The sequence below is a fragment of the Nilaparvata lugens genome, chromosome 1, assembly GCF_014356525.2.
Source record: "Nilaparvata lugens isolate BPH chromosome 1, ASM1435652v1, whole genome shotgun sequence".
NCBI classification, from domain to species: Eukaryota; Metazoa; Arthropoda; class Insecta; order Hemiptera; family Delphacidae; genus Nilaparvata; species Nilaparvata lugens.
The window spans coordinates 20842050-20866803 of record NC_052504.1 but is presented as its reverse complement, the minus strand read 5'-3'; the positions used below and the strand labels follow the sequence as shown (position 1 = coordinate 20866803).

The 24754-nt window shown below is 34.5% G+C and overlaps 1 protein-coding gene and 1 long non-coding RNA gene across 2 annotated transcripts; both read right to left on the bottom strand.

The window, feature by feature from the left end:
* Window positions 1-16194, bottom strand: LOC111043585 (zinc finger protein 664). Its single transcript, XM_039421781.1, has 5 exons — window positions 16012-16194; window positions 8287-8394; window positions 4179-4293; window positions 3001-3101; window positions 1-2003 (listed from the first exon to the last, which is right to left on the bottom strand). Exons 1-5 carry the CDS (start codon window positions 16027-16029, stop codon window positions 975-977), a joined length of 1371 nt encoding a protein of 456 aa, XP_039277715.1. The 5' UTR covers window positions 16030-16194; the 3' UTR covers window positions 1-974.
* Window positions 16195-17903: 1709 nt separating this feature from the next.
* LOC120349989 lies at window positions 17904-24390 on the bottom strand. The gene is made up of 3 exons (XR_005570563.1): window positions 24299-24390; window positions 22027-22335; window positions 17904-19600 (listed from the first exon to the last, which is right to left on the bottom strand). It is a non-coding gene; the product is annotated as an uncharacterized LOC120349989 (long non-coding RNA).
* Between the last annotated feature and the right edge of the window lie 364 nt (window positions 24391-24754).

Genomic DNA, 24754 nt, shown 5'->3' with positions numbered 1-24754 from the left:
ATTTAACAGGCTTTTGTGCAACCGGGCTTAGAATGGTCAAGGCAGTAGAAGATTTTAGTACAAAGAACAATTTGACTATTCATTATCATTCCACATGACCAATGTTCAATAAATTATGTATATAAAAAAAATCTATAGGCCTACAACATTATAAAAATTCTATAATTGTTTCTAAAAAATGATTATTCAAATCTCAGAGTTTCTTTATATTGGGTAATATTGAATGCATAAGAATGGAGAAAGCAAGGCACTTATCACATCACTAGTCCTTCATAAAAAAAACAAAAACAAGAGCATCATCCGTGACATAATATGTCAATCATCTATTAGATTTCCTGTAAGCATGACGTTTTCCAACATAATATTCATATTAGTAATAATAATTGCTCTACAAGGCAGGTTCATAATTTAAGTGTACTAAGGATTTCAGGGCTGAAGGTCATTTATTTTTGAAGTTATAATATTGCTACGCTTACATGGAGTCAGATTTTTTCCCTGTCAGACCAACATGGCAATCACCACAAAGCAATTGGTCTGAATGGGACCATCCTGCGCATTCCCCCTCACCTACCACCTTCAAACCACTACTCTCCACCTTCATGAAGCTGCTCATGGAAGGAAACGTTTTTCAAGATACAAGGGGGTGAATGAGCCATTGTAATAGTTGACAAAGTAATAGAAGTGAGATTTTTGACATCTCATTTGAAATACTCTCTTGTATCAACAATTCTCAACATTACGACCTCTAAACAGTCTATTAGGCAGGGAGGGAATCAGGCTGATGAGAGTACCTCATATCTGCAAGATTTCAAATTGTCTGGTGTATCAACAAATAAACGAATCAAATAATTACAAGACACAGTGAAGCTCATCGTACCGACTGTTCACTTGTAAGGCTTCTCTTTACTGTGAGTAAGCAAGTGGATATACAAATGATCACAGGGAGAGAAACTCTTTGTGCAGACCGTATTACGCTAAGGTTTCCCTTTGGTGTGAGTACACATGTGCTTTCCCAAAGAACCAGACTGAGAGAACGATTTTGTACAGACTGTACACTGGTAAGGTTTCTCTTTGGTGTGAGTAAGCGAGTGGACATTCAAATGACCAGACTGAGAGAATGTTTTTGTACAGACTGTACACTTGTAAGGTTTCTTTTTGGTGTGAGTTCGCATGTGAACATTCAAAGAATCAGACCGAGAGAAACATTTTGTACAGACTGTACACTTGTAAGGTTTCTCTTCGGTGTGAGTTCGCAGGTGGACATTCAAAGAATCAGACCGAGAGAAACTTTTTTTACAGACTGTACACTGGTAAGTTTTCTCTTTGGTGTGAGTATTATGCATGTGGACTTTCAAATTTCTAGATCCAGAGAAACTTTTTGTACAGACTGTACACTGGTAAGTTTTCTCTTTGGTGTGAGTATGCATGTGGACATTCAAATTACTAGATGAAGAGAAACTTTTTGTACAGACTGTACACTTGTAAGGTTTCTCTTTGGTGTGAGTACGCATGTGGTGATTCAAAGTACAAGAAAGAGAGAAACTTTTTGTACAGACTGTACACTGGTAAGGTTTCTCTTTTGTGTGAGTTCGCATGTGGATATTCAAAGAATCAGACCGAGAGAAACATTTTGTACAGACTCTACACTTGTAAGGTTTCTCTTCGGTGTGAGTACGCATGTGGAGATTCAAATTATTAGAAAGAGAGAAACTTTTTTTACAGACTGTACACCGGTAAGGTTTCTCTTTGGTGTGAGTACGCATGTGGACTTTCAAATTATTACTCCGAGAGAAGTGTTTTGTACAGATTGAACACTGATGAGGCTTTGTAACCGTCGTTTTGAGTGTTGCATTTCTATCTCCCTGATCTATGACATCTCGATCTCGATTAGGTTGTGCTTCTACTACCGGTATTTTGATGATTCCATCTTGCGATTCACAGTTTTCGTTTCCTCCTTCTCCTCCTTCAGAGGGATCACCACAACTACCAGCTGATGGAGACACCTGAAAAAGTACAAGAAATCAATTTGAAATATAATATTACAATGCAGAAGGAGAAATACAACAAACATATTGTATTATTGTAAACAAACACTGCATTTGTACAGTGGTTGAATCCAATGGATGAACTATCTAGTGGCAAATAACACAGATTATGATTGAAAAGTATCCATACCTCTTCACCAGTCTCTATGTATTCAAATAGCCAATAAAATATCCATACGAATAAGATCCACAATATTTAGTGAATCCTTAAATAGGTCAAGTATATTTTATTGAATTAAATCAAATAAAACATAACGTTTGCACACATTAAATTCATTTGCTAGAAACATCTTATGATAGGATAAAAACTGACAAATCATATCAAATACAGGACGTAAACTCTAACTAAGTTCTAAGTTGAGTAGTTAAATACTGTCAAAAAAATTCACTCAAACAAGACCGTTGAGAAATGTTATATCTCTATTGAACAAATACTTTTTTGAATGCTGTTCTTATCATTCAAAACTTACAAAATATGTAATGTTGTTCACTGCAGACGTCAATCTACTTTCAACTGCTACATTTTTTCAGACATTGAATATCATCATCATCTTCGTACTTACATTTCAAAAATGATATCTTTGTAATATTATAATAATTAAATACCAATTTTATTCAATTGCATTTTTTTTATTTATATAACTAATATCTTGATTTGTGAAATCTACAGAATTATGTTTTTTCAATAGATATTGATTGTGTATAATTCTCACATTTAATGAAATCAGTAATTACATGAACATTAAACTATTGTGGGGTGAATGACGTTTGTTTTTGCTTCTTACTCTAAGATCTCTTCTGGTTTTGCATCCACTGTACTTTAAATGAACAAGTTCCCATGCTCCTACATCATTCATGCTTCCTTATCGCCAAAATAGGGTAGTATTTAGACAAATATAATATGTTTCTCTGGAATATTTATGCACTAGATTTTGAAAACTATTGTCTTACTCACAAACTCGTGATCTGAGCTCTGGTTCTGGTATTGTCTTCTTGCATTACTATGCATTACTTCCAAACGGACCAGTCTGACATAAGCAGTGGGCAAGGTTGTCTCTGAAACATAAGCCAACATCAATCAACTTGACTCTTGAGGTATGGAAGAGGACATAAAACACAATCAATAGACATTTCTCATAACATTTACTTGTCAAAATCAACTGCTACAACTGCTGAGGCTGAGCAAATGTTTTCAGCACATACAATTTTACACCATTTTTAATGGAACGATTGATGTCAAATCCACGAATTATTTTTAATGATTTTGAGATACTAGTTTCGGTCGTTACACCATTATAATCCAAGTAACCAGTTCACTAGAGATTGATAATGTTATAATCTATAATGAAGAGATCTAGTTTTTCAATTTTATTTTAATAAATCAGTAATCTTAACAATTTATCAGGTCGTTTTTATTCAATATGGATATGTGTAGCACATCACCTTAACAAACAACACAGAACTGTGTATTATTCTGATTTGATGATGAAGAAAGATTATATATTTGTTTGGAGATAATATTTTCTTTGGTGAGGTGACTAAGCAAAGCACGAGGCAAGATCATAAAATAAGTGTACTGAGTCTGTCACGGCTCAAGCAGTTTTATTTACTAATTTTAGTTTTGGCTGATCAGACGATTAGCCTGATTCCTAAATCATCAATTAGAGGTTAATAGGTTGAGAATAATTGACGATGCAACATCTTATTTCGCAACATATGTCGGGAATCTCACAAAAACCATACTCTTCCAAATGCTCATTCAACTCGAAAAACGTTCTCCATCCATATTCTGGAAGGTGGAGAAATAGTAATTTTGAGATGGCAAGTAGTTTGGAGCATCACACAGTCTATGATGAGATTCTTGAAGTCAGCACCTGATTAACATTGGTTTACTATTCTTGTCGGTGATGAGGCAAAACATATATCTATATCCTTTTCTAGCTCCACACGTTATCCAACAGTTCTTCTTCTGAGTAGTACTCTGCAATTTTTCTACGACCTCACAGTATCTTTCAGAACTGATAATCTCTCATTAAGGCTTATATCATTTAATTTCGTGAACTGTCCTCTCAATTATCAAAATTACTTTTTTACCAAAATGCAGTAAAAAACATTGCCTGAAAATCAACTAACCTTTGATTAATGTCCTTTCGTTTTCTTCATCATCTCCTTCTCTTATATCTTCTTCTTCATTTGAGTTTGTTTCCTCCTCTTTAACAGTGGGTAAGCTGCCAGGGTTGGATGAGACCTGGAATTATACAATAAGATAATATCAGATCAACATGCACACTTGAAAAATAGAACTGCTTCTTCCATAAATTACAGTTTGTGTATGATACGTCAATTAGAGCAATCAGTGGTCCTGCATCCAAAGTGGAACAAACAGAGAAACAGAAAACAGAGAAATGCATTATCATTTTTACTCCCAATTCTACCTACTTACAAAGAATTGTGCTTTGCATTCCTAAAATATAAGCTAAAAGCTAGTACATCTAAATGGCAAGGCATACTTTGTAAGCTTGCTACTAAACTCAATTTTTTTTTAGTGGTTAGGATGCCACTTTTTCCAACCTAAAAGCTAAAAGCTGGTACATCTAAATGGCAAGGCATACTTTGTAAGCTTGCTACTAAACTCAATTTTTTTTAGTGATTAGGATGCCACTTTTTCCAACACTGTCCTTCACTTTAAAAATGTATCAACTGGGTAAGATTCTATCTATATTATTGTAACATATCAGTTACATTGCGTGGAATGAATGATAATACTAGGGAAGTTCCAGAGCTGTATTTTATCAATGATTCCAGCATTCAAAAAAATAAACATCCACTGCCATATTTCATTGCACTAGACGAATTCAAATACTATTAGATTCATTGAGTGATAAATCTAGAAAATTAGTGAGAATGGAATAGATAAACTTCTGAATTCATAAATTTCAACTGATACTTGGGAACATTTAAAAATATGGAAACAATTTGGTTTTGTGTTCGCGTTGATAAGCTATCTATAAGATAAGTTAAGCTCCATGTGCCTGCAACTCCTTTTGTAACGGTGACCACTTTGGAAGCTGAACTCCTCTAAATACTATTTACTAGAAGGTAACCCGTGCTCCGCAAAGATCTAATTTGAAACTTGACAGACTAAAAACTTGACGTAATGAAATCTAGAAGAATTGAAAATAGGTCTATAAGAATCCTCGGTTAATTAAGAATTTATATGCAACATTTCGTACGATGAAATCTGAGCATTGAGTCAAAAGTTATAAGTGTTTGAAACTTTGATCCTTGAGGTGTCCTTAAGCGCGCCTCTCCACTAGTAAATACTGAAATGAAGTGCATCTAACGGGTGATTCTCATAGAACATAATCTTATGAACTTATGTCATTGTGTGAAATATCAATGTGAGGACAATGTAGTTGGTGATGATGGTTGAAGCTGAAAGTTAGGTGTTTTTCACAATACAAGAAGCATTGTTGTCAGGTGTACCTGGAAATCTATATGAGATAGAGCGCTCTACCTGATCTCAGATTGTAGAGCACAAAAATACGCTCAGAGGGATTTTGAATTATACATCTAAATGGTAACAATCGGAAGATATTGTTGATCAAAAACTAAAATCCATCAAAATTGATTTTTTCTTCAAATTTCACTTATTTTTGAAAAATCATAACTCAGTACTTATTGGAGATAGAGAGTTCCAAATAATGATCTAATTTTATTCAGAATTTTATAATCTAAAAAAAGGCGGGAACAAATTTTTCTGTCCGATTACGAGATTTGGCAGAAATAGCTGAAAACTGGAAAATGAGCCGAAAATATGAGGTTTTTGAGCCACCCTGTATCTGGACTTCTCTTATGTACCAAAATAATATATTAAAAAATCAGAACTACAATATAAATTGCAAGCAAACCTCCTTTTTATGTCTATATATTATAGTATAGGAAATGATTCATATAGATTGATGATAAATCAATATCTTTGAATGAGAATAACTTTTGAAAGGTTTGAGATATCGATGTGCGGTTTTCACCATACCTTTTCTCTTGAAATCATGTATTATGTCTTCCAAATTTAAAAAAATTAAGTTGGATTCAAAATGGCGGACAAAATTTGGATGCGACGGAAAACCTGTTTTTATTATTCTAATAGGATCCCCAATCATACAAATCTTTTAATTTCCCCTTTAAATGAAATGTTCAGCTGCTTCCTGACAACAACTGGAAGCATGACAAATTGAAAACTTGACAAACTAAAAACTTGATGTAATCAAATCTTGAAGAAACATATTATTAATTTTCTACCGTACGTGTATAAGCCAGTTCTTTCCTTTTAAAGGAAATAATTATAGTATAGATTATTATGTTGCTTTGGCCTGTGATCTGTATAAATGTCCTGTAACATCTAAAGGTGCGTCCACACATGCCGAACCGAACCGCGCAGCAAACCGTGCATTCCGCCCAGCATCGAGCCTTTCAGCGAACATGAAAGAGCATATGTTTCATAATGTTAAAAATCAGCTGTTAAACATTTGCCGTACCGTACCCCGAACTGTTCGCCGTGCCGCTCGCCTCTGTTTTAACTGTTCGCCGTACCGCACTCCGAACGATGAACTTTTCAGCCAATCCGAATCCTCTATTACAATTCGCCGTGCAGTTTGCTCTACAATTTTGGCTATTCATCACAAGTGGAAAACATGCGAACACGTTCGCTAACATGAATACAGAAGTATGGGCCTTTTTTATTTGATTAAATTCATGTTTTCAACAATTCATTGTTACGAATGATAAATTGATAGGAGCTGATGAATATGTTCTAATTCAAATAAAATAACTTCTGAAAAAATAATGAATAGATGAATACCAATAGTAAAATACTGTTGTCCAAGAACTCAGTACAACGACAATTCATTCAACTAATTCTGTATTGATAAAATTATAGCCTAATCATTTTTTTTTTGATTGATAATCAATTTCATCAACTAATCATGAACTGACTGAAATAAATACTTTAATTTCCATGAATTCAATTAATAGGATTATATAAATCTACAGTGGAGGTCTTATCTAAATTCACAAAGAGTTCGATTGTTGTTGACAAGAAACATGTTATTCAATGCAGAAATCATTGTTATTTTAATAAAAGGTAGGATAAGCTGAATAGTTTCCCTTTCAGGGGAAGTTTGGCAACCCACAAAACTCATTTTTTATTCGAAGAAATATCGAAAAGGTGCATGGGGCCTTACTTTTTGTTCAGCTTGCCAAAATACACCTCATTTCAATATTAAAATTTTCGACTGATTGTTTAGTGGGTTAATCATTCTATCAGGGCTCGAATAAAATTGTAATTAAATAAAAATGAAAGAGAATAATTTCTTTATGTAAAAATATCACACATTAATTCAAACACATTAACTGCATGCGTATTCGTATTACCGATAGACTTGATAAAACTGTAGACGTTTATTTAGCACTCTTTGTCCAAAAAATGTTCTAGCTGAAAAATTAATAATCCATGCCACTTGTAGGCCTATACATCGCATCAGGAAAACAACGTTACAAAACTGTTTTTTCTAAACATATGTTTTTGAGATTATTTCTTTGTTGCAGCTGTTTCCCATTGACCATAAATTATTATACAGAGTTTGTGAAAATGAAAATATTTATTAATTATCAAAAATACTATTATTATATTAATAATAATAATCAAAATAATTTAATAATGATAATATTATTATTAAACATATTTATCAATTATCAAAACAATATAATTGAGGTTAAGTGGAATCAGATAAAAAGCAACAATAGAGAATAGAACAGATGTCCTTTTTTGAATTTCTATCATATGATTTGGTAAATTCGACGTTTGAAATCGTATGTCCCATGAATGAAATTTGAACATTAATTCTGAAAAATCTAGGAGGAAAATTAATATTTGGACTTCGAGATGCACGAGATTCATATTTTTAGAATTTATGTGCAAAATTTGGAGATCTAAATCATTCCCGTATTTCCGGTATGCAATCCACAAGTTGACATGTTTTGATGCAAACAAACGAACAAACACAACCCTACTCGCTCTTATTACATAGATGAGTTTGAAAATCACTTCCCGGTGGTTTGGAAACCAAGTAAGGCTGTAGGTAACTGAGTTTGTAGTTGACTCATCTCTCATTATCATTAGTCTCATTATCCTCGCACAAGCCTAGAGTTTATGTGGGTATCATCCTAAGCAAAAAGTTACCTGTTCGTCAACCAAAACTTCCTGCTTGCCAAGCCAGGACATGGTGTAGTCGATGTCAATCTCTTCTTTGATGTCGTCTTCATCCATGTCTCTTGGCTCAGACTTCACCTGCAAAGAACGATGCTAATGGTTAAATGAAACATAGTAGCCAACTGTAGAATAGGGGATCACCAGGGTCCAGGGTTTGAGTTATGAGCAAGTAGGAAATGTATAAAAACAACTTAATAAAAAGCTATGATGCGGAAAAAAAGTATGATATGAAGAAGAGAACTTCGATATTAAATGAAATTTTACTTCATAATTATATATTTTTGAGGTTATGAAAACTTAATTCATAATACTAATTAATTATGAATACTCATGATTATAAACTTTAGAGGTTATGAAAACTTGAATCCAAGTAAACTTGACGTCACGTTTTCAAAATCACCAATTCATCTAAAATTTTGAAAAAAAACTAGAAATCAAGGGAAATTGACCAATGCAAACGCAGCTTAAAATTGGGATTCCTTCTGATCGTTCAATCGGCTAGTTATAAAATGTCTTGCTCCTCAAATTAGAAGAGCATATAACCTAAAATGTAAAAGAAGATGTTACAGAAGCTAGGTTTTTGTTTTGAAATGGCAAAAAAATAAACTTGTGGATCCATATGATGAACATTCTACAAATGTTTGTCCAGCTAAAGAAGAGATGTGTAGGAAATGCAATAAGAAAGGCCACTATGCAAGAATGTGTAAAGGTGCGTACAGACTTTCGCTCTGCTCAGCAATCGAACGTCACTCGAGCAGAGCGATTGATGATCGACCGGGGAGTAAGAGAGTAAAGCCTTGTACACACGTCCGTACAGATTCGCGCGAACAATCGTATGTACATATGCCTCAACATTCACTGTACGTCCTTGTGGACGCGATCCACGTATGCCTCAGCATTCAAAAAGCTATCTGATTTGCAGACGACACGAAGACATGGTAGATGTAGATTTTCCGCAACATGACAACAATGGCGTCATTCCATCATTGAAGATAGTTATCACAAATTGCAGCAGTATCATTTTATTTCAATGACTTATATAATAAAATCAAAAATAAAACTTGACAAACGATGTTGGTGGGTTGAACGATTGTAGGTTGAAGTAAGGAAATAAATTGCTACATGACATAATATTGACAATTCAATCTTTCTTAGGTTGTCAAAACATTATGTTGTTAATATACTGAATCTAATTCAACTAGTTATCTAAACAAAAAATGATATCATCATGAGGGAAGCAATAACTCCACAAGAACGATTGGCTCTAACTTTGAGATTCTTGGCATTAGGCAATTCATTTGTTGGTTTCCAATATCTATTCAGAATCTCAAAAAAAGAAAAATTCTACAATAATTCCAGAAGTTTTGATGACCTAATCAAAGCACTTAACACTGTCTCACAAAATTGACAGTCTTCTTTAAGGAAATTAGCCATAAATTGAATCAAATACTAAATTGCTGCCCATTTTAAACTAACTCTGCTCATACACATGACAAAACAAGATTCTCCAAAAGATTAGCTTCAAGATTTGCCTTCAAGGGAATACTAGTTCAAAGTTTGAATAAATCTCTCTATAGATAGCCTAGCTATCTAAAACGTATAATATCGTATTGAAGATTACAATTTTAATTAACAACTCTGATTGATAACATGAAACAAACACAAGATGATTTGATAGCCACAGTAAAATAATATTTGAGCTATACTTTCTTGTAGGAACCCTGTAGAGAAGCTTTTTTCACTTAAATTATGCAGTTCTAAATTTGTTAATCATGATACGAATTATATACTCCATGCATGTTTCTATTTAAATATTTGACAATCCACATATCCTACAAAATTACAAAAATCCTACAATTTACAATTAGTTATTGGATCACAATGTCATTCATTAACCTAATTCATTGGAATTAGGTTATGACGCCTTCAATGTTTACGTTTTGCCTCACCCGTATGGCAAAATCGCGTCCACACGTACATTCAATGCTCGCCCGAGGCGCCTTTGAGCACGCCAAAATACCGACAGGGTTCCGGTTCGCCCACATGCCTCAGCGAACAGTGCCCACACGTGCGAATGCAAGCCCATACACGTATGCTCACCCGAGGCAAACGTACGTGTGTACACCGTTTAAGAGTGGAACGCGAGAAGAGCGTGTAACAGACGTTCAGCTTGGCAAGCTCCTAGGTCGAACTAACCAATAGTTGCGCATGCGTTGTCAACGTGTTTGTTTCTAATGTTTGTTAATAGTTACGATCTCTGTATTAGCAAATAAAATTATCAAAATTAATAATTGATTACTAAATTCAATAATATAAAATTATAAAAGCATCTATAATGATAGGTACCGGCATAATAACATTTAGAAGAAAGAAGCCGAACTCCCAATCAAGCTTTTCACCTTTTGAAACATTGACAGACATTACCTTTTATAATAAAACATTAAAATAAATTAAATAATCATAATATTCATTATAAATTTATTATAAAAACATAATGTATTATTAGGCTACCCAGCAATCTCCTGGTCAGAATATTTTATTTAGTTTTGTCACCCGATCAGCTGGATTGAACGTTTCACATTATTTGTGAGGATAGGTTGTGGCGAAGTCAACAATAAGAAAAGAGCGGATCGATCATCCTTCGAACATATTTCAAACCTCAATCGAACCATGGCGTAACATCTCGCAAAACTTTCATGATCGGAGCGAGTGCGGAGCGTGCGGGGAACATGTTGGAGGCGCATATATCTGTACACACCTTAAGAGTTACGATCCTCGACAACTCAAAACAAATTCAGAGAGTCAGGAGCAACAGCAACTTTGTTAGCTACTACAACTAACAAACCCTTATTAGAGAACTCTTTAGTTCAGGCAAAAGTGAACGGTCTGACTGCAAACAGCCTAATAGACACTGGAAGTACATCAAGCTTTATCAATTTGGCTTTTGTTCAAAGAAACAAAATTAAAATGTTTGGAGAAAGTGAACAAGTATCGCTAGCTGCTTCTGGCTTGAAATCGCATATTCATGGATTTTTTAAAATCAATTTAAGTTTACTGAGTCATAATTATAATGACTTGAAGCTATTAGTTCTTGAAGACTGATGTACTTATTGGACATGATGTAATGAAACATCATTCAGATATACAAGTCTGGTTTGGAGGTGAGAAACCAACTCTGATGGTGTGTTCTTGTGCCAATGTTGAACCACCAAAACTATTCAGTAATTTAACCACAGATTGTAGACCAATAGCTACTAAGTCACGTAGATATTCAGAAGAGGATATGATGTTCATAAAACAAGACATTGACAGATTATTGGCTGAAGAGATTATTGAGCCAAGCTCATCGCCTTCGAGAGCTCAAGTGCTGATCGTGACAAATGATAGAGGTAAGAAGCGTTTGGTTATGGACTATTCACAAACAATAAACAAATATACCCTTTCTTGATGCCTTCCCATTACCTAACACAGATGAACCTGTATCTACTGTGGCTACATACAAAGTGTTTAGTGACCTGAAACAAGCATATCATCAAACTCTTATTTGTGAAAAAGAAAAGAAATACACTGCATTTGAGGCTGCCGGACGGCTCTACCAGTTAAAAAGAATCCCATTTGGTGTAACTAATGGGGTAGCATGTTTTCAGAAAACATTGGACTGTATAATCGAAAAAGAAAACCTTAAAGGATTCTGCTTATTTGGATGATTTGACTGTCTGTGGAAAGGATCATGATAAAAACCTGGAGAAATTATCAAGTGCCTTTATAACAAATACGGTCTTGTAATAAATGAAGATAAGAGCAAGTTCAATCAAACTTCAATTACGTTATTGGGACATTTGGTTTCACAAAAATCCATCTGTCCTGATCCTAACCGGCTGCAACCACTGCTTTCGCTTCCTGTGCCCAAGGATCGGGCTTCATTAAAGCGAGTATTGGGATTCTTTGCTCACTATTCAAAATGGATTCATAGATTCTCAGATATGATTAGAAGTTTGACACAAGCGGAATCATTTCCATTGTCATGTGAAGCTATCAAAGACTTTGAAAGTCTTAAAAATGACATAACAATCTCACTTATTACTCCAAGAAATGGACAAGAACCACTGGTGGTGGAGACTGATGCATCAGACATAGCTGTGGCAGCTACCTTTAGTCAAAATAATCAACCAGTTGCTTTCTTCTCAAGAACCTTAATTAAACAAGTCTGAGAAACTGTACTCTGCAGTAGAGAAAGGAGCTGCTGCCATTGTTGAAGCTCTCAGAAATTGGAAACATTTCCTTATTGGTAAGGAATTCAAATTATACACTGATCAACAAGCTCTTTCGAATGTATTTGACAAAAACAATAAAAGCAAGATAAAAATGATAAAGTAATGAGGTGGCGATTAGAGCTTGCACCCATATCAATATGAAATTGTGTACCGACCTGGGAAGGATAATGACAAAGCAGACACTCTATCTCGTGTCAATGCAGTATGCTGGGATGGTGCCAAGCTTTTTGAGCTCCACAAATCTCTTTGCCACCCAGGTATAACTAGAATGTACCACTGGATTAGGACCAAGAGCTTGAATTACACCCTAGATGAAGTTAAAAGAATGACCTCGGCCTGCCAAACATGTGCAGAAGTGAAGCCAAGATTTTATAAATTTCAAGGAAGACTCATCAAGGCAACTACGCCTTTTGAGCAACTGAACGTTGACTTCAAGGGCCCCCCCCCTTCCATCCAGGACCAAGATACCTACTGACCATGGTTGATGAATATTCTCGTTTCGTGTTTGCTTATCCATGTAAGGAAGTGAGTTCCTTATCAGACTTATTTTCAATGTTTGCTGCACCTGCATTCATACTTTCGGACAGAGGGACTTCCTTCATGTCCAGAGAGTTGACTGATTTTCTCCATAACTATGGAGTTGCCAAGAGTCATACGACCTCTTACAATCCCAGAGGGAATTCCCAGATTGAACGTTACAATGATACTATTTGGAGGACTATTCTACTAGCGCTAAAGACTCGCAGCCTGCCTCTGTTAATGCCTAGGAAGAAGTATTAAGAGAAGCACTTCATTCTGTGAGGTTACTATTGTGTACTGAAACTAACACCTCATGAGAAAATTTTACTCATACCGACGGACTGTAAATAGGGTGTCTATACCATCTTGGTTGACTACTCCAGGTCCAGTACTTCTCAAAAAATATGAGCAAGCAAGTAGATATGATGACCTTGTTGAGCACGCTGATCTTTTAGAGTCAAACCCACAATATTGATGGAAGACAGTGCAAGGAAACTCCAGAAGGCAGTTGACGTATGGGAAAAGGTTTTGTCAAGAAGATCAATGGAGGTGAATACGAGCAAAAGCAAGATTATGAGGGTAGCGGTGGGAGAGAGAGATAGCTGTGGAATAACATGCAAAGGAAAGGCCCTGGATGAGGTAGACCAGTACGAGTATCTGGGAGCAATTATCTGTGCAGATGGAAAACTAGATAGAGAAATTGCAAACAGAGTGAAAAAAGCAATGAATGTATATTTCCAGCTGAACAGCACCGTGGTTGGCAAAAGAGAGTTAAATATGACGACAAAGAAAAGAATATTTAATTGTGTGTTTGCTCCAACTCTCATTTATGGCAGTGAAAGCTGGGTAATCCTCAAGAAACACTGGAGTAAGGTTACTGCAGCAGAAATGAGGTACCACAGAAGAGCAATAGGAAAGACAAGACACGATAGATGGCGAAATGAGAGAGTGAGAGGAGAAGTGGGAAGAAGAGCACTGATGGAAGACTTAAAAGAAAGGCAACTCAAATGGTTTGGACACCTCACTAGAATGCAAGAATGTCGCCCAGTAAAGGAAGTGGTGGTGGCTAGGAGGGAAGGAAAGAGACGGAGAGGTAGACCTAGGATGAACTGGGAAGGCTATCTGGAGGAATTGGGGAGGGAGAGAGGCAAGACAATGAGAGATATGAGAAGAATGGCTGAGGATAGGACTGCATGGAGGAGATGGCCGAGGCTGGTACACCTACGCTGTAACGGCAGAGGGGGTCAAGAAAAAGAAGAAGACCCACAATATTTTTTTTAAGAAGGAAAGATGGCTCTGAGTCTCAAGTAGCATTAAGACATCTAGCACCTGCCGGATGTCCAAGTGAAGAACGAGAACATGAAAATACAGAAGAAATTGAAACCGACGTCAATATTGAAGAGCAAATGGAAGAACCGATAGCACAAGAACTAATAAAATAAGATTAACAATCAAGGCAGAATCAAAATCAACGACCTAGAAGACAAGTGGAGCCCCCAGCTTACCTGAAGGATTACGGCTGTTATAACCATTTTACAAATTAGTGGGGAAGAATGTGATATGATAATCACATGGAGTTTGGACACATAGGCCTACCATGGATTGAGTAACTTAATCCTATTATATTAAGCGAGCAATTTCTGTATATCTGTTTATATTTTTATGTCTGGTTATTTTTATATCCGGTTATCTGGTTATTTATGTTCAACGGATCTAACGATTTCACGAAATTTTGAACATAGTAGGTTATGATAGTATAAAAATTCGATTGCACTAGGTCTTATCCCTGGGAAAACTCGCTGAAGGACATGAAAAGGATAAATCGTCCTGTCGATAACAGAAGACGCGTATGCCTGTGTGGAGATTAGCTGTGTAATCATTAGCTTACCGTATCTCGCGAGAAATTTTAATTGTCTCGATCAAAATAATCTGATTTGTTGACATGAGATGGTATATCATAATATTCAAAGTAAATCATTATTTTTCAGTTCTAAGTGAGTGTTATTTTGTTATTCAATTTGGTTTGTAAATAATCTAAATTAGAACTTTTTTGTTTTTGAATGTTTGGACTGGAAATTGGACCTGAATTTAAGTGTATGGAACATAACCTACTTTCTGAACTATTCATAGTATATAAATCAAAATTCGGGGAAGAAACAGTTTTGGGCTGTGCCTGTTATTTTTTTATAGTCCTCCAATCATTTTAAAGAATTGTGTTCTGTTTATCAATAAATAACAAGCGAAGCTCGGTGCCCCGATATTATAATAAATTATTATGTTACGTTACACCTTAAGTGTACGTCCAGTGCCAAAATACCTGTCATCAAATTTATGTTTGGGATCGATTTAGTATGTTATTTTGAGCACAAAATCACAGAAATTAAACGGCGGTCACTATTGTTTTCAAAATAAACTAAGTTTAAATTAGCACAATTTTACATGCATTCAACCTATAAATAGCAGCCATTTTTATTATCAAAATCATCAAATTATGATATTCCTTATGTAAGTTTTCCTAACCAAAATCTTTTCCTAACCTAAGCTTTCCTAACCAAAACTTTTCTAACCTAAAGCTTTTCCTAACCTTAGCTACCGTACTTATGGCTGCTACCTATAGGCACAGAATTAATAATAGCATGATTATAAGAGTTAATAATTATAAGAGTTTTCTCTGCTTTAGGTTAAATAGCATGTGAAATGTATGAAAAAATGCATGTGAAATTGTGCTTCTTTGAACTTATTTTATTTTAAAAACAATAGTGACTGCCGTTTAATTTTTGTGATTTTGTGCTCAAAATAAGATACTAAATCGATCCCAACCAAAAATTAGCCACTCTGGTTTAAAGTTCTTAAAATTACATCAACCAGTAATAAAATAGCCAATTAAAATGATAAATCTTACCCTTAATACTGAATTCATGATACGAGATTATTGAATAAGGATCATTTACTGATAAAATGTAGTGTTTCCTTATCATTTAAACTTGATAAATATTTGATAAAAATTGAAAGCAAATAAATAGTAAGTTTATATCTAAAAAAGAAGACAGCTAACCTAAAGCTAGAACATAACCTTAACTTTACAACAAAATTGAGACTTTACCTCAATACAGAGAAAAACCAAATAGACCATTGATAACCAGCTTGACCAACCCAACGGATTAGATATTTTCATGTATTTTCAGATTATGAAAATAAATTATTGGATTTTAATTCTATTATTCTTGATAAAGTCTATTTAATAATATTTTTATAATATTTAGAGTTATAATGTCTATCTTTTACGTATTTTTATCGCAACCACATATCCTACCCAATATCAAGTAAACGCAACGATGACATCGTTCATACTAAAACCAATAACTATAAAGAAAATGATTTACTCACTTGAATAAATAAATTAACTCTTATTTCGTTATGATTTAAAAAAGAAACATCAGAACTGGTGTTAAATACCTTTGCTATTTATAAGGTTTCCAACCATGACATGCACTGCACACGCTAACCGCCAATTATGAACTTCACTTCGAATAAGATTGTTTTAGTATTTCACATTAAAATTAATTATATATTTCACATGCAAATAATGCTTGAGTTTTGATTGTTGAATACGCTCTATTTTTGTCTTATAGCACATTTTTTATCGATACTTAGTGTGGTGGGTACCTTAATATCCAAATAAAATATCATATCTATAGCCTACTGTGTTGATATTTCTTAAAAATAACTTTGAAAACAAGAAAATGTAACAATGATTCAATTTTTTTTTTAATTTCTGTAATAATTATCAACGTTCATGACGATATAGTCATCAAAATAGTGTTTCTATCTACAAAATACTGCATCAGCATAATATTATAAATCCTGCCTGAAGCAAACCAAACTAACTTAACATACATTTTATGGACTTGGTGTTATTACCTATACTGTAGGCTTAGGCTATATTGGCAATGATCGTTCACACGCCTTTTTTTAACACCATCAGAGATTTTTATAAAAATTTCTATAAAATGCTACTGTATGAATAGTGTTAGGTTTGCCACATATTTTGTGACAGCACGCAATAATATTCTCAGTGTTTTTTTTGAAACACGCTTGATTAAATTGAAATTTTCTTTGAACGCTGCTTAGTGTTCATGGGACTGGTTAATTACCAATAATTTCTTTAGATTTTTATTTGAATCCTTGTATGATTCAAATAATTCTTGATTATTGTATGATTTATACAGTTCACAATTTTATGCGTACCGTATTCATTTGTTTCTATTTTAATCAATTATTTTTGTTTTTCTTTATTGAATATCCATTATTTTTTCACTCGTTGAACATATCACAAATGTAAACTTTAAAGTATAAATACCGTATTTTCAAAACTCATTGATATAGCTGAGTTTAATTCCCCCACCACAATAACCCTCAAATTTTGAGAGTCTACTGTTTGAACATAATTTAGTTTGATGATGCAGCACACATGAGTTTTAAAAAATTTCTTCTTTAAAGTTTACATAAAGCCTTATCTACTCCAAGTGCGCAATGCAAAATGTTTTGTGAAAACGACATGCAAGGTTTATTGTGATAGACTCTCCATATCTTTGTCAATAAGAGTAATGGGGTTTTTGAAACTCAATTATTATTCTAGATTAGAGTTTTTATTTAAATCATCAGTAAATTCTATACCTACAAAGAGTTATTGTAAAATTCTATAATAAAAGTTATTGAATGTCAAAATTTGAGGTTCGATTTTTATTTATATAGATTATGGGTAACTGTAAATAAAACAGCTCAGTTATTGAATAACTAAAATTTATTGCAAATGCTCTCTATAACAACATCAATAAACTTAATTTATATTCATTTAGAAATGAAACTCACCTTATCAATGATTACATTAGTAAGTATATCTTGTTTATTCAAAACCAAATATAGAATTAATGAAGATATTGCTATTATAGGTATAAGTGAACATTGGTTGCTTACTGATGAAATCGTATATAGTAAAATGGATGTTTGTATTGCATCAAGTAGTTACTGTAGATTATTACACAAAAATGGCGGAGTTGCAATATTTGTCAGTAAGAATCTTTACTCTCAAAGTCAAGAATTGAGTCTGAATTTTCTATGTATTGAACGTGAGTTTGAGGCCACCTGTACTATTATTGGAGCCAGGAAACTCATTATCGTATCATTGTACAGATCTCCTTGTGGAGACCCAAAAGTATTTTTTAGCCAAATTGGAGGAATTGCTTCTATTTTTGTCTAGACGATGTTATAATGACCATACTATTGTTCTTGGTGGAGATCTTAATTCTGCCTTTGATGTCAATCAGGAAACCTGTCATTCCAATAATTTGAAAAATCTATTGAGACAATTTAATCATCATATTTTCAATACTCTGCCCACTAGAGACCAAGCCTGTCTCGATAATATTTTTTCAAACGTTCAACCTGATATGACAAATTCAAGTGTTATAGGATTTTCCTACTCTGATCATGATTGTGTCACGATATGTGTGCCCTGTGGTTCTGTTGAGTCTAGTTCTAACGATTTTGTCACTATTACTTCAAGACCTGTTATAAGATAAATTACTACAATTTAATCGGTCTCTGAATTTGGTGAATTGGAGTGCTGTCATGGAAAAGTCAGATGCAAGTGATATATTCGAATCCTTCCTCAATACAGTTTTATATTATTTCAATCTAACTATCCCTAGAAAGACCTGTAGAAAAAAAGTTTCCCAAGTTAATAATAGAAAGAATTTCAAATGTAAGGCTGACTGGAAACACCTGAACTTAGTAAGATTAAGATTCTGCTCACTCTTACATGAAAACTTCAAAAAACAAAAAACCGAACATTCGAAAACACTTTATCTTAGATGCAGAGCACTGTACAGAAATTCATTGGATGAAGCCAAGAGGGATTCTGTTGCATCAATCATTGAATCCTCTAATAACAAATGTAAGAAAGCATGGCAAATTATCAAAACTTTATCCTTCAACAAGAATGTTGTAAACTTATCTACTCCTGAACTAAACAAACTTAATAATTATTTCATTCAGTCAGTAGATGATGTGCACGAGAAGATAGACAAGCCATCAATTACAGCCAGTGCATTGCTCAATGATAATGTAAATAAAGTGCAAAATAGCTTATTCTTTTTTCATGAGCTAGTATAAAATAATTATTCATAAGCTAGTATAAAATAATTATCCAATGAAGTACATAATACCTTTTAATTTTTTTTCAAAACATATGAAAAATTGCGAAAGTAACAATAAATTGTTAATTTACATAACCACATTATTATTCATGACAGAACACATGTTTCGTAATGTACAAAATTATACAATGAGAGTGGTATATTATACTATGGTAATGGTAAAACGTTGTGTATGGTGTCAAACTATAGGATTACATGTTCACTGTCTTTGCAGAATGAGAAACAACACACACGATGAACTGTCTTTGCGGCCTTTGTGATATATTTTGGTGCCTGAAATGAAAAAAAAACATTATTTTCAAAATCTGCAATTGATTGGAATGAAAGGAATACCACTTAATAACAAAAGTAATGAGTTATACAGAAATGTTATCACACAATAGTCCAGTAACTATATACATTGGTGCTTGCAATTAATATTGTAGTTCTGATTTTTTAATATACCGTATCATTTGGATACATGAGAGAAGTCCAAAGCCAATTACTTCATGCAAAATTTTCTTCTGCTAGATACAGAACGGCCCAAGAACCTCGTATTTTCGGTTCATTTTCCAGTTTTAAGCTATTTCTGCCAAATCCAGTAATCAGACAGAAAAATTGGCCCTCGCCTTTTTACAGATAAAATGAGATCATTCGGAACTCTCTATCTGCAATGAGATAGATCATAACTGACTTATGATTTTTCAAAAATGTATAAGATTCAAAGAAAAAATCAATTCTGATGAATTTTAGTTTGATCAACAATATCTTCCGATTGTTACCATTTACATGTATAATTCAAAATCCATCTAGGAGCATTTTTGTGCTTTACAATCTATGATCAGGTAGAGCGCTTCATCTCATATAGATTTCCAGGTACACCTGACAACAATACTCCTTGTATTGTGAAAAACACCTAATTTTCAGCTTAATCCATCATCACCAACTACATTGTCCTGCACAATGACAGAAGTTCATGAGATTATGTTCTATGAGAATCATCCGTTAGATGCACTTCATTTCATCATTTCCTGGTGGAGAGGCGCGCATAAGGACACCTCAAGGATCAAAATTTCAAACTCTTATAACTTTTGACACAATGCTCAGATTTCATATTACTACACTTCATTCTTCTCGACTCGTCAAGGCGGTCCAAAATCATGCATCATAAGTCAAATTCGGTTGAGAAATGAAAAAAATTCTGTTGAGTGTACCTAGCCCATATTCCAATACACAAAAAAGGCCAATTTCTATATTTTATTTCTATCTTTTATTGCAAAAAAGAGCAGATAGAAAATTTGAAATGAACCACCTCTCACTCATTGCAAGCTTTTATTCATAAGACTGGGAATTATGAATTTACCATGTATTTTCATATACACATGCTTGTTGTTTGTGAAGTCTAATTTAAATGTATTTTACAGTCGTAATAATGTCCACTCTCATTAGTCATTACACACTGAATTGATTAAATATCTTAAATGAATTTTACTATTATAGATCTAGTCATACTAGTTTTAAGGCCTGAGGAAGCATATTTTATAACCACCTACCGTTAGGGAATTACCTGAGAAGGAATACAAGAGAAAAATTAAAAAGTTCCTATTGGAGAAATGTTTTTATAGCCTTGAACAATATTTTAGCATTAGGTTGAACAGCATAGAATGATGTGTTAATTTTTATGTTAAGTGTTAAGTTGAAATTTTTATGTAAATTTACAGTGCCTGCACAATATTTTATATAATGTGTATTGGGAATAAATAGGCCTAAAATTTGAATTTGAGCGCGACCAGCGCGCGACGCGATTTTGCAAAGGATAACTCATGCAAAGGATAGGAGACGCGCAGCGTCACGTCGTGTTGCCAATTTGCGCTGATCTACTCCCTTATAGGAGTTACAAAAACTCGCGTCGCGCCACAAGCGCTAGTCGCGGCTCAATAGGGGGCTAGGCTTACAGACTGGACAGGTAGACCGGTTCCTGTCCGGTCTACCGGGTAGTGAGTGACCGGCTTTAGATATTAGCGAGCGTCCATTGATTTTGATACTTTTAAAACCAATGTTACCAAAATCACCTGTTCAAGTAAACATGTGGATGTTTAACATGGTGACTACCAAAGGGTTTTAGATGTAATAATTAGAAAAGCTAATTTGTTAAATACACACATGTGACATAAAAAACAAAATAAAAACTTCCTCCATGAGAATAGCATGTACACATTGAAGGACAGTAGGGATTATCCTTTAAGCCGTGTCCACACTGAACAAATGTTTTACAAACATGTTTGTTGAAAAATTTTGGGCAAACTTTATTATGTTATTTGACAAACAATGTTTGTTGGTGGCCAGTGTGGACGCGTCACCAAACAAAATATTTGTAAGTGAGGAGAACAGGTTTCATGTTTTACATTTATGTCAACACTGAAAATGTTTGGAAAAACAGTAACTTTTGTTTGACAAACAATGATTGTCCAAACTTTTTAAAATGTTTGTCCCTGAGCTCCTCAACAAACATGTTTGCCGAACTGTTCAGTGTAGACACGGCTTAAGGATTTTCTCAACAAAAATAGGTCAATGACAGTCATCGGTTATATAAACCATCTTTCGGCAAAATGTCACATACCATTTAGGCGTAACGAACACCCAGACAAACGTGCAGACGCCATCTCATTTTCATAGTGGTATAGATTAAATTATTGAAATTGAAAGCTTGAAACTAATACCTTTTACACAATATTGTCGATACATGACTTTCGTCGAGGTTGCTTTGCCATTCCAGAAGTCTATTCTTTCTTCATCACTTCCGGCAATTTTGAAACTGTTCTCACTCCTTGGCAGAATGATGCCAATGCCATTGGGCTTGTGGTGGATTTTCTCCACCAGCTTGATCATCCGCTCTGCAATGGTTACTGGCCTCTCTCTCTCACGGGCAAGTTGTTCATCCCCAGGTAGAGAACCTCATGATCAAACTAATCATCATAAGGCGATTGGACTTCTTGAATCTTTCTACCTGATTTGAAGTTGACTGTGACCTGAAAAGATAATTTACATTGAATTTATCAAAGTAAAATAGCTCATACAGAATGCAAGTCTGAAGCACTTGCTGGTATCATCAAGACATGTAAAAAGCCTTAAAGGAGGCTGAAGCTAGGATGATAGACGGTCATAAGATATAGTCGGTTTGCTGCTCTGAATAGTTGTAGGATTAGGGTATGAATAGGGTAGGATTGACCTGACTTTCAAGAGATGAATCTCGTTTTACAGTATATGGTGAGTAACCCACTTTTTATTAGTAGAGGTGAATAGTGAAGTTTTTTGTTTTCATGAATTGTTTCAATCTGATACCAAGAACTGAAATTAATAAACACAATATAAAAACATGGAGTACACTTTTTAATTAAAACATTTCAACAACTAGTTTCGGCCTACATTGGTCATTTTCAAGTTTAAATGCAATAATAAACAAGTTGATATTATATAATATATGTTCATATGCTTATTTTCGTATGATTTATGACTTATTCATTATTTTTTGGTTGAAATGATTTAATTTTAATTTGTTTTATTTTTCAGTTTAAAAAACCACTATTTTTGGACTCAGGGGTCTTTGAAAAGTATAGAAATGTGGAAATTGAGGTACTTAATTTTTTTGAAAGCAATACTTTCCTTACCTATGGTAATAGGGCAAGGAAATTAAAAGAAAAACTATATAATGGAACACGTTTGGTGGAAATTCGCATCACCTACCGTCCCATGTGACATTCAGTAATTCAGTAGTCTCCATCCATGACCAGCACTTGCTGTATAGATTGCGTCATAAAAAATAAAACTTAAAACTTGATAACTAAACTGAGATCAAGATGGGAGGTCAGTCATAAATCTCAGAAAACATTGGATTGACTCTTCATCCAGGAAGTAGAGAGCCAGACTCACAAGCTTCTCACGAAGTGCCTTCTTGAAGATTTTTTCTCCTGTTCACGGAAATACACCGGCATCCTGTTGTAAATCTCAAATGCACGGACAGGGAAGCTATTATGAGATCGAGTCAGTCTGGCCTGAGACAAATTGATGTCATTCCTCCTCCTTGTGTTGTGACTATGTGCATGTCCTCTCTGCTGAAAGGTATGATGTCCTCAACAGTACATCTGTTGATCTTCTCAACAGTAACAGGGAACTAAAGAGATACTGGCTATAGACCGTCATAATCCTCAGCCTCCTAAAGATTGGCGCACAATGCTCCAGCCGATGAGGTGATGATCCGGAGAACCTTCTTTTGCAGAAGCAAGATCCTTCTACAGCCTACTGCATGACCCCATGCACTATACCATAATTGATATAGCTGTGGAAGAGGCCATGGTATGTCGTAACCAGGTACTCCAAAGAAACATTTTCTTATCTATCAATTAAAAGAATGATACATAGCTGTTAGTAGTTGTACAATGAACGTTTTTTTGAGTCTATAGCTGATAAATGTCTTCTTAGTTGTTAGGTGTGGTTTATAATATTGACTCCACGAAATGGAAGTCGTGGAACTAATCGAAATTAATGGCCTATTGGCCCGTGTGTACCCAGGCTAACAAACAATTAGTAGGGAACATCTACAGAACCCAACCAATGGAGAACGGTCCTGTCTCAAAAATTTGTTTTGGAAACACCAACAATATGAATGTTCCGGGCGGCCTCCAATAGGAGATCAAGGCAGTATTGTAATGTTAGAATGCAAAACTTAAAAAAAAGTAAATTCGTGTGGCTTTTGTCGGTGGGGAGTCTCTTGCGGGAAGGTCTCACCGCCTGAATATATTCAAGCCATCAATGGGCCTTACGACTGTCATACTTCAGCCGGGACCGACAGTTTAGCGTGCCCATCTGATAACACGATAATGCGAAACTCTATTATTATTGGTATTGAAAACAATTTGTAATTTTTATACAGTATCGACAAGATTTTTATACATCAACATGATTTGATAGGTTGATAATTACAAGAAAGCTCACCAGATACTTGATACTGTGATCACCAGCCATAAACTAGCAAGATAAACCCAAGAGCAAGTTTCAACCATAGCTCAATCAGCCTGTTATTCTCTAAAAAAAGAAAAAATAACATTGAGCATGCATGAGAGAGGCAGAGAATTTGACTTCGGATTATTGTTGGGGGTCTTTAGTGTATATGAAACTCGATGTCGTCACGTCCCAGGGTGGTCGAGAGATTGGGGGGAGGGGGGTAAGTTGTAAAAAACGCGCGCTTATATAATCGCCTGTCCTGCGGCAACCATTCATATTACAGCTTTGACCCTTTTTCTAATATTATCTAAATATAACAAGCTTTCAAAATGGTCCTCTTCATTTTTACGATAGACCGCATAGTTTTTCCGTAAAAAAATAAAATATCTCAAAAAATGTATTTTTTGAGTATAGATTTTTTTTATTTTCCGAATATTTCAGTCGTTA

What these genes read in the sequence shown, in the direction of transcription:
- LOC111043585 (XM_039421781.1), bottom strand. An exon ending in CGAAAGGACATTAATCAAAG is followed by an intron (nt 3,102 to 4,178) that starts GTTAGTTGATTT and finishes CTTATGTTTCAG; the next exon opens with AGACAACCTTGCCCACTGCT. An exon ending in AGAGCTCAGATCACGAGTTT is followed by an intron (nt 2,004 to 3,000) that starts GTGAGTAAGACA and finishes GTACTTTTTCAG; the next exon opens with GTGTCTCCATCAGCTGGTAG.